The following is an 11,001-nucleotide window of genomic DNA, read 5'->3' on the forward strand; positions in this document are numbered from 1 at the left end:
TCTGTGGCCCACTGATGCCTTTTTTCCCCTGGCCCCGGGAATTCGGTGGTGCCATTCTGATCCGTAAGCATGGGTAATGAAGCAAGTTTTCCTTGCTCGCTTCTGTTGAGAGAGGAATTACTATTTTCAACGGTGGGAATATCTTTTTTTTTGTGGAATCACGGCCCTCGTCGTTTAATTCGTATGAGTTGATGTTGGGCCATCTTGCTGTTTTTTTTTTTGCAGTTTCATTGCCTATTTCCATCTTATTTTTGGGTTCTGTTGTGCTCTTAGCGTGCAGGAAGCTGCCTCAGGCTGAGTTTATTCCATCTGCTTTTTTACGGCCTGTGTGACAAGGGGATCCCCTGAATAATAATGGTACCTCATAATTTGCCCATCTCCAGTGTCTATTGACTGACCTTTGGAATAGTTTGATCTCATTGGCTTCCTCTTGCATTATATTCTCATACTTGTTAAAGGCCTGACATTCTTTGTGTGTGTGTGTGTGTGGGTGGGTGTATGTGCCATAATGGTTTGCCTGTTTTTGGCTTACCTTTTCCTTTAGTTGTGTTCCAGTTCTTTTGGGACGGCAGGTACAAATAGGCACTGGATTTTATTGTGAAGAAGTGAGGAAGGAAACGTATGTCGATGGAGGGATGATGAGTGTTTGAATTCCTCTTTTTCTATTCCTTGACCTTTTTCCTTTTTATAGTTTGACAAGGACAAAAAAGGTAATACCGTACCCACACACACAAAAAAAAAGAAAGATTACAGAATCAGGGTTTCCTTTCGTGCATGAAGTGGCACGTGTGTGTTGTGTTAATCGCCACACTCGTGCTAGGCGTTTGCGCCGCTCCAGAGGCCAATGTGCCATGCCCAAAGAAGAATTATGAGAGCGTGTGTTCACAACGTATAGGGTGCGTTCAGGTGATGGAGAGCAGCGAAGTGGGCTCTCTGTTCAATCTATCGAAGGGTACAGGAAAACTGTCGATTTCAATGTGGCTCAAGGTGACAGCTGGCGGAGGTGGTTTGATACCAATTCTTGACATAGTCGGACGCCCCGTTGTGGATGGTAGCACTGTGAATGGTGATCGGATTCAGCTTCTATGGGATTCTGCGGCTGCACAACTGCAATTATCAGTGAATGTAGATGGCAACGAAGCTACAGTAAATGGACTGGGTGTTGTTCCACTTGTATCGGATCGCTACCGCCATCTTCTTCTTACTATGGACGCGTCAACAGGTGTGATGACAGTTTCTATCGGTTCTGTGGAGCTGATTCGTGAAACGTTCGAAGCTGTAAAGAATAACGGAATCAACTTTTCTCCAATCGCCTCGTTTGGTTACGGTACTCCTGCCACGGCTGCGTCATGGGTTCCCTTCGCCAATATGACATTGGGAGATATGTCTGTGTTCAGCGGCCGAATTATTGATCAGTTTAAGGCAGAGTATTTGTCGCAGTTTCGTGCACTCATGAAGGAAGATACGAATGGGTGTATCGTGGATACAGAAACCGAGGATCATGCGTCAGCATTCAAAGACGCGGATGTTCACACATTCTTCTTTTTCAAAAACGACAACAATGCTGGATTTTCATTTAACAACGCATCTGTGACTGACGGTGAAAGCACCATCAACGAATCCTTGTTTCTGCTCAAGTCACGCAATGGGACTGGTCACATCGAGCTGACATCTAAAAGCTGGACGCAAGAAGAGGAAGATAGCCATTCTTGCGGTGCTCTGCAGAGTGCTGTCTTTACGTACCCATCAACACCATCTTCAATGCTCAAGCATTTTGCTATGGGGCTTGTGTATGGAAGTCAACCACCTGCCGGAACAGAGTTTGCTATCGTCAACGAGGCTACTGGAGGTACGGTAGCAGTTTTTACTTCTCCTATGCATTTTGACACCATATGGTTCACTTACGGCAATGGGTCGCTGAGCTTCCAGCTACGGGCTGGGGGAGGGTTCAAAGATTTTTGTATCGCATCACTGAATGGATATGATGTGGGAAGTGCTCTTGCAGATCCGCACGTGACATACTACGAGCAAGAGTCCACCATCACTTTTTACACTGGCATTCGTGCAGGAGATATGGGAGCGTTAGTACCAGAGAATGAACCTTGCTTTTCTCCTTTGGCTACCTACGAGCCAATAGAACATGTGGCAACAACCACTCCAGGAACTGGGTACTTCGTGTTTACAGTGAAAAACAAGGGTCCTGGTCGGTATATCTTTTGCCTTCACCCTCAGGAGTTACCTGCGCAAAAGCATGCTGTTTCCCAGTGCGATGCGGCTGATACATCGGGTACGTTTTTCTGCTCCATGTTGCTTGCCCATTTGCCTGGAAATGCTATTCCCCTTTCAAATGGATGGATCAGGAATTTGCTGCATCTTGGAGAATCGTACTACGATTCGCTTCCACTTGCTGACCTGAATGAAGATCCTTTCACTTCCACAGGAGGAGAGTGGGGTCAGGATCCTCAATTTGGGGATTCGTTGTATACGAATGGGAACCGTTACCTGTGGTCCCCGCTTGAAGTGGAAGATGGTAGATTTGCCCGGAACAATCAAACACCGCCTCCTTTCTGGACACAGTACTTTGCAATTGCCATTTACAGCCCTTCTACACAATCCACTGTGATCACCGTGCGTTTCAACACCACAACACGCATATATGTTGACGGCGTTGTACGCTTTGAAGGATACACCTTTTTCCCTCAAATCGCTTATTCAGCAGTCTTTACCTTGGAGGAGGGGTGGCACCAGGTGATTGTGAAGGTGGTTTACTCTGTTGCTGGCCGTGCTGCTCCTGAAATGTCAATTCGTTTTGACAACACACACAGTTTAAGTTGGAATTACGTGAAGCCTATGACCGATTCCACTGACTGTAGTAATGGGGACCGCAATACTGCATGCTTTGGTGAGACCAATCCAACGGTTTCACATCAAGAATGTGTTGAAGCAGGTTGCTGCTATAAAGAAGATAACCCAATCAAGTGTTATACCCCCGGAAAGATTCGCCCCTACCGTGCAGATGGGCGGTGCGGACCTGGTGTTCCTATTCCCTCAAGTGATTTTGAGTTCGCTCAGTGCAACTTGCACAGTTGTTGTTCCAGTGGTTATTGCGGCCGAAGCTACGCAAATTGCACGTGCCCAGGCTGCACAGACCATAATTTTGTCCAAAATCCACGAAATCAGTACATCCTTTGGGGAGAAGGAGCAATCTGCTCTGGCTCTCGCAATGTGCACATTGGGGGTTTAGGCAAAGATGTTTGTCAGTTACGGTGTAGCCGAGACGACAAATGTGTGGCTTTTTCACAGGGCACACCCGATCCATACGGTATTGCAGATTGCTATCTATCGTACGGTGATTGTACGACAACTGTGGAAGATGCAAGAGCGAAGGTGACTTACCGCCGCCTGACTGTTGGTTGTGGCATGACTACACCTGTGAATGGCGGTTGCTCAGCACAAACTGAGGGTATTACTCTGTATGGTGAAGGCATCGAGATGGAAAGCTGCTTCAGAAGCTGCTCATTAACAGCACAATGTGCTGTCGCCGTTTATGATTCGAAGCAGGCGACCTGCTACTTTTCCAGTTTCAACTGCGCGATTGATCCAAAAGCAGACACCATTATGAGTCATTTCCAGTGTAATGGAGAGGATACAAAACCCCCTGTCCCACTACCAGCTGTTCCTGTTCTGCCAAATGCAACATTGCTTGGATGCTTTAAGGATCCCGACCATGTGTACTTTGCGCAGCCCCAGTACCCAGAATACCCCAATAACCATTACGTGAATAACTATCTTGTGGTTTCTAATGGGGATAAGACTGCTTGCTTAAGACACTGCTTGGAAGTTGGTGCTCTCTACTTTGCTCTGACTGATGGTGCCATTTGTACTTGTGGAGTGTATAACAATGAGACCCTGCTCGAGCCAGATGATAGGGTATGCGACAAGCCATGTCTGAATGGGGATGTTGACAAGTGTGGTGGAACGGCTTCTGCCTCAGTGTATATAGTGGACACCTATGCTGGCATTTGTCAGTACGGGTACTCCTACTTTCAGGGCCAATGCTTTAAGCTTGTGAAGGACAAGATGTCATGGAATGAGTCACGAGGATACTGTAACAGGGAAGGCACTACACTTGCGAGCATTGCCAACGTGACACTGAGTCAATATCTCCTTTCTTTGGCTGGCGGTGANGCTGTATGGGTCGGTGGACATCGAATCCAATCTGGGGCCGGTAATGCGTTTAGTTGGACGGACGCTTCAATGTTTGACTTTACTGATTGGCTCCCATTTGAACCTAACGGCGATATTCCTGGTCAAAGGGAAGACTGCATTTTGGCTCTTCCATCCTACCCGACACCATACCAAGGGTCTTGGATGGACGCGGTGTGCACCACCCCCCAGGCGTTCGTGTGTAAAATCGACCCTGTCGAAGGATCCATGCACCAGTATTTGCACGTTGGTAATGTTGGTGGTGATCCACCACTACACTGCGCTCCGAAGGAAGATTTTGCGCGCCAGACCCAATCATCCCTGGCTGGATACTATCTGCTGCACAAGGCGAAACTTCATGACCTAATCTTCGCTGACCAAAGTAACAAGAATCACGATATTGAACTTAAAGGTACAACCAACCCAGGTTGGGCGAGTGGAGTAAAGGATCCGGAGACCATAAAATTCAGCGGTACTTTTCATATTCAGGCATCGAGTCTCTACAACTTGAATTCGGGACCATTTACCCTCGCAGCTTGGGTGAAACCAGAAAATGAGAGCATGTCCAATAAGGTGTTACTCTCCAAGTCATATTCAAAGGAAATCAACCCTGTGCTCCCTCTGTACGAGTGGGCCCTTGTTTTCGATGACAGGGGATTTCTTTGCTTTGTTCTGAGTTCATACAAGGCCTGTGCCACGGTCGCGCTACCTCCAAACGAATGGATACATGTCGCTGGGGTTTATGACAGTGTAACAATAAGCTTGTTCTTTAACGGTACCTTCGTCAATAAGGTAACAGTGCCTTCATCTGCTATGGTGACAAGCAATGAGACTTTCGTTGCCGTGGGTGGCGAGTACAGAGAACCAGCTACCTACGCAAACAATTTTATTGGTTTACTTGACGATATTCGCATGTATGAAGCTGCACTTGGGGCGTCGTTTGTAACGTATCTCGCAAACTGTGAGGTTATCGGCAGCCACGGAAACATTTTACCCATGTATGAAAGACACAGTGATGTGCTCGATTTCATGGGTGTTGGGTTTTCTCTTAAAGAAGGTGCTGTGCTATCACCGGAGCCGTGCAGTGCCGGGGCTGAGGTAACAACTGCCAAAGTGATGGTAATCCCGTACACTGACTATGCCGCTTTTTTCGTGGTTGACGCTGAAATGATCACTGGTGGGGATTCAATATGGACGCGAAACCTGTGTGCTGTGAGCCAAGTAGATTCCAACATAATTGTCGGTGATCTCCATTTCAAGGTTGCGATTGTCTCCATCACGACTATCATGAATGTGTCCGCCTCAAATGGCTTGATCGAACTGAGTGAGAGCACATCTTACCCGCTAAAGGTGAAAGTAACAGGACACAATCTTGCGAAGGGTCAGATACTGATTCTTTCCTCAAAATCAGACTGTTTGCATGGGGGTACATTAACCGTTACAGACGTTAAAGAAGACGGTACAATTGGTGAGGTGGAACTCAAACAGGCACCAAGCGCTTCTATGGTGTTCGTTTGCTGGGCAGCAGATAGCTCCAAAGCAGGTATTCGTACACCGTTCCGTATTACCACAAGTCAAGATGAAAATACTGCCGTTATAGACGGATCGAAACAAATCACCTCTTCAGTCATCCGAAATGGATTTTACGATAACGCAAGAAACTTTTTTAAACCATGCCACACCTATGATGAGCTTGCAGACAATTTCTACGTGACGGTCAGTATGGGAGTTTTCAAGGATGTATTCATTCCAGTTAAAGGTGAAACTGTTTGCAGTCTACTCACATCGACTGGAACGGATAGGTTTACCTATTCGCGCTACGCACCCGATGAATTGCGTTTCACTGGATGGGTGCACGTTGTACCCCCATACCAGGATCCCCCGGGTGCGATGGGCGGCTCACCGATTGGCTACATGTGGGCTGCCCCACGCCAGGGCCTGTCGATGTGGGGCACTAACTATGCTTCAACCGCCCTTGGTGGCTGTTGCCAGTCGAAGGCAGGGGACATCCCTGCATGGGGACGAGCATACACCCTCCAGGTTCACCCTATAGATGAAAATACGGTGTGGCTGGACTGGGAGTACCCAAGGGCACTTTCTGCGGGTTACAGTTTATACTTCCGTATCGTCCTGCGAAACTTCAGGGGTGAGGTGCTGAAAGGCACGCATCGATTTCGCATTGCGGTTGGACAAGACATTCCTGTGGAAGTGGCGTCAGGTGAGAATGGCGTTCTGGAGCGTTTCTATTACATGCCAGATTCTGAAGAAGGGGAGTCTCTGAAGCTTACAGTCATTCTCTTGGAGAATGTGCTTCCAGCAAATGGGAATAATATGTCACGGACTCTCGTTGTGGACGCGCCAATTCCGTCTCCAGGTGCTGCATTGGATGCCACTAATCCGCTTCCCGGTATGCTGCGCTTTGGCCCTCTGGATGAGGGTATTGTACCTCCACCTAACGTCGATCCGTTCCAGCATGACTGGTTCTTTGGTGTGGAACGTACCTTGCGCCCCACTGTTGGGATGAGCAGCACTGCAGAGACTGGTCATTCTGAAACTTACATGAGTACGTGGCAGATTGTGCAGGCAGACTCCAGTGGCACTATCACAGTGAACGCAAGAAGTGGCACATTGCATTACTTTGCTTTTGCTGTGTACATTTCTACTGCTGGAACTATGACAGTTGGAGTAGAATTCAGCGAAGACATGGAGATTTATTGCGATGGCCAACTCATATTTACGACCAAGTACAATGACAATGAGAATACATTTTTTCTTTCCTTCGGATGGCATCAAATGCTTGTCAAAGCGTATGCTGGAAAAGAGAATGCACCAATGAAAATTCGAGTTATGNCCTCTGGTGCTGGGTGGGCGTACAGTGTTCCACCTGTTTTTCCTCCCGGTACCATAATATTAACGGATGGCGAGCCGATTTCGAGGGCCCTTCAACTTGGAGGTGAAGATGAATACGTATACGGAAGCCCCAACTACGATACGATTGGAGACATGAGTACGATGCGGCCTCATCCAGGTGACTTCACGTGGGAACGTCTTCAGTGGCTCCCTGCACAGGTGAACTATGGACAATGGAAAGTGGAAGGAGCAAAAGCAAATGTGGGCTCATATGCGCTTCGTTATATTGCATTTGCTTTGTACGCTTTGAGGGCTCAAATGATAACTTGGGTATTGTACTGCCATGGGCCTGCAACTGTATGGGTGAACGGTGTGGTTGCTTTTCAGTGCCAGGAAAGCGAAACTACAATCAGAGAAACATGGCTACAGGATTTATCAGCTGGATGGTACCAGATGATTGTTAAGATCTCTGCTGTATACCAGAAGTCATGGCTATTTTCAATGACCCCTGTTAATACTGAGAATATGATTTTGGTGAGCTATGCGATAGGGTCAGAGTTGCCGAATGACGTGATGCAACTCAAGAGCCGTCAAATCATAACAGAGATGTTGCTACTGCAGTCATCGGAGGGGCGTGGCGAATTCCTCTCGGAGATTCCTAACCTTGGGAATGAAGATCCTTCCAGAGCGGACATTGATCTTACCCAGAAGATAAGCCCTTTGAGTACGGTCGCGGTAAATGTATACGGGGAAAAGTACGTGGACTTTTCTTGGCAACCACAGATACGCATGGATGGAACGTTCGGTAGCCTCACAGACATCGTCGCAGGCAACTATAATCAGTACTACTCGTTTGCGCTGTACTCGACAGGTGTGGTTGGTAAGTTTTCTGTGAGCTACACAGGTGGGTTCAGTATTTTCATTGATGGCACGTTTGCATCTTCTGCAGAAGGTGGTACGATTCATCCGGTTCCATTTAACTTGTCCAAGGGTTGGCATACTGTGGTATTCAAGCTCACCGCTCTTGATAACTTCCTATGGGTAGCTGACAGTGGTACAACGAGCTGGTCACAGGCGATGTCATCTTGCCAGAGTGGGGGTTATTCCCAAATTTGCAATTTTGATGCCATATGCCCCTATAATCTGAAACGCAAGACCCTTCCCGATTTTACAGCGTCCTCATTCGTTCCTATCCTTCCCAACAACGCCGATGCAATCGAGGATTATGTGCAGATAAACGCTGATGGCGGCGACAATACATCGTTGTGTTTGACATGGTCCGAAACACACAGAGGAGCAGGACCTCCATGGGCTGAAGACACCGGAGCTATCCCACAACGTCGTGGCTACACTTGCTGTGGATTCAATGATGGTCCCAGAATTGTCGTACAGACTCTCTACAACAGTGGAGAGCTCGGATTAAGCCCGGCGGTACCGACAGGCACATTGTCACCCCCGTCAGGCGAGGTGGACAACCCCTTTTCGACAGAGCAGATGGTGACACTCTCGCATCCAGATGGAGCGGCTGAGATTTTCTACGATTTTACACTTGAGCTGAAGAATACGACAAAGTACCGCGGTCCTTTTATGATCACCACAACTTCAACGGTCATTTTCTGGGCGGTAAAGGGTGAGGAAAAGAGTTACATCCAATTTTTGCAGGTTGAAATTCCACGCGTTCTTGTGTTGCAGCGCCGCACATGCCCTGAGAATTTGCCGTGCTCTATTGAACTTGAGGGAACAGCCCCCGGGAAACACATGGCATTCGTCTGGGAGGATGAACCCAACATGGATGCATACAAACGCTACGCTACTGCCTCAGAGATTCCTCGCAGTTCGCGTACTACTGGCATTGTTACTGTGCAATCGTATTCATACATGTTTGTCCCTATTCAAGGCCTCAACGCAGGGATGTACGTTGTCTTCAACTACCCACTGGACGACTTGGGCCGGCGTCTTTCGAGCACTGTCCGTGTTGATCCATTACGTCTCTCCCCGTCAGAGGTGATTGGCCACCAGGACACTACCTTCAATGCTGAGGGGCTGGAGAAATGGGACGGAATGCTGTTCCTGGAGCAGTGGAGCGGCGGACCAGTGAGCTGCAAGACCTCGAACTGCATTTCAGCCTTCGTGGGATTCATGCCGCATGTGGGAGTGGTGACGGAAGACTCAAAGGTGATGGTTGACCTGCATGAGTTTTCAGGGAACATTCACTGCCTTTGTGTCTGTGTGACAGGGTCGTTGAGGGAGAAAACTGAAGGATACTTCTTTTTTGATTCCGACTTCGTGAGCGCGGTGCCGGTTAACATTAGCGTTACCGCTCCACCTACCCCAACAAAGGACACTGTTCAGTTTATATCACCGAAATTCCCCCGCGATGGTGAGGAAATGATTTTCGGGGGGTACTTCACCAGCAGCTCTCCGGTCACGTACAATGTTCTATTTCAACCGAAGCGTACAGACAACGCGGTGCGTCCACCGACTTGTCGTGTGATGAGTGTGAATCAGACGACACTTCTATGCAGCGTCTCTGTATCAGTGGGTACCTTCGGCAACTGGAGCAGTGAAATGTACAAGGGTGAAGCGGCCGTGACTTACGCCGGAGCCGTGAACGAACTTGTTTTCTCCCCGCCGGATCAAGCGGTTTCTGGAGCCTATGGCGAGTGCGCCACGCGTAGCTCGGCTTGCGTGGATGGCGCAGAGATAACCTTCATGGGCATCAACTTTGATCACCACCACCCAACACGCAACACTGTGCGTCTCGTGTCAGAAGGGCAGCGGAACAAGAGGACGTTGCAGCTCCACGGCCCCCGCCACGAGGCGTTGGACGAGGAGAATCAGCCACGTTGCGTCACGGTAGCCGTGACAGAGACGACGTTGACATGCCGGCTGGAAAACACTACCTTCGTACCAATGCGCTCCAGCTACGGTGTTGAACTGAACCTTCGCCTGACAGACGACTTTTCTCGCCGCTACCCGACGAACGGGTCGCTGCTGCTGAAGGGCGGCGCGCTACCCGGCTGGTCAGGTGCGATCGTGCCAACCCCGCCAAGCAATGCCCCTGCGAGCGCCTCCAACAACAAACTGATCATTGCGCTTTGTGTCGTTATTGGCGTTCTCGTCATCATGGGAATTGCGGTGGCGTTGTGTGTGAAGTGCCGCTACAATCTTCGGCGCAAGAGTGATGGGGAGGAGGAGATGTCGTTCATGGAGGAGCAGCTGCTGCGGGCGGAGCAGGAAAGCACAGCCTCCCTGCGGCGTAATATGCTGAACTCACCGATTCCACCCCTCAAGGAAGGCGAGCGGCAGCCGAGGCAGTCCACAAACTTGCTGAATGAGCTGTAGAAGACTGAAACAAACAACAAAAAAAAAGAAAGTGCTGAATGAGACTACACTAACAACGCAGTCATACAGACAGACACGTCTTGGCAAACATTCGGCTGGTGCCTAAACAATGACAGGGTGGCCCAGCACCACCCAACGTTAACGTCCAGAATATATATATATATATATATAAATAAGAAAGCGCCAATGTTGGCGACACGTGATTAAAAAGAAAAGAAAAAAGAAAAAAACCCAAAACGAAAACAGACGACTACGCTTTCTGACAACATAAAGCTATTAATTATCGGGCGTATGCGCAGAGAAGCGAAGGGCAATTATGAAAAAGGAATTGCTGGGAGGAAAAAAAAAGAAAAACGGTTGCCATATTGTTTCTCACTTTACTGTCAATTCATTTTTTTTGTCCGTTATCGTCCGTACAATTATCACGAGCGTGTGTGCGTTTGTTTGTTTTTCTGAAGAGGGTGCGAACAACAAGGAGCGGTGACGGAGCTGAAAAGGAGAGCAAGCATGCAAGGCCAAACGCGGGTATAAAATGCCACCGTTCTTTCCGACTCTCTCCTATTTATTGGTGCGACAGTCACCAGCTTCACTCCTTTATAT

General features: G+C 48.5%; 1 protein-coding gene across 1 annotated transcript; it reads left to right on the plus strand.

The window, feature by feature from the left end:
• Positions 1-909: 909 nt before the first annotated feature.
• On the plus strand, positions 910-10,401 carry DQ04_00801000 (hypothetical protein; the record flags this gene model as incomplete). Its single annotated transcript, XM_009309725.1, has 1 exon — positions 910-10,401. The coding sequence occupies one exon, from the start codon at positions 910-912 to the stop codon at positions 10,399-10,401; it is 9,492 nt and encodes a 3,163-aa protein (XP_009308000.1).
• Positions 10,402-11,001: the final 600 nt, after the last annotated feature.

This window comes from Trypanosoma grayi (genome assembly GCF_000691245.1).
Source record: "Trypanosoma grayi strain ANR4 Tgr_80_V1, whole genome shotgun sequence".
Classification (NCBI taxonomy): Eukaryota; Euglenozoa; class Kinetoplastea; order Trypanosomatida; family Trypanosomatidae; genus Trypanosoma; species Trypanosoma grayi.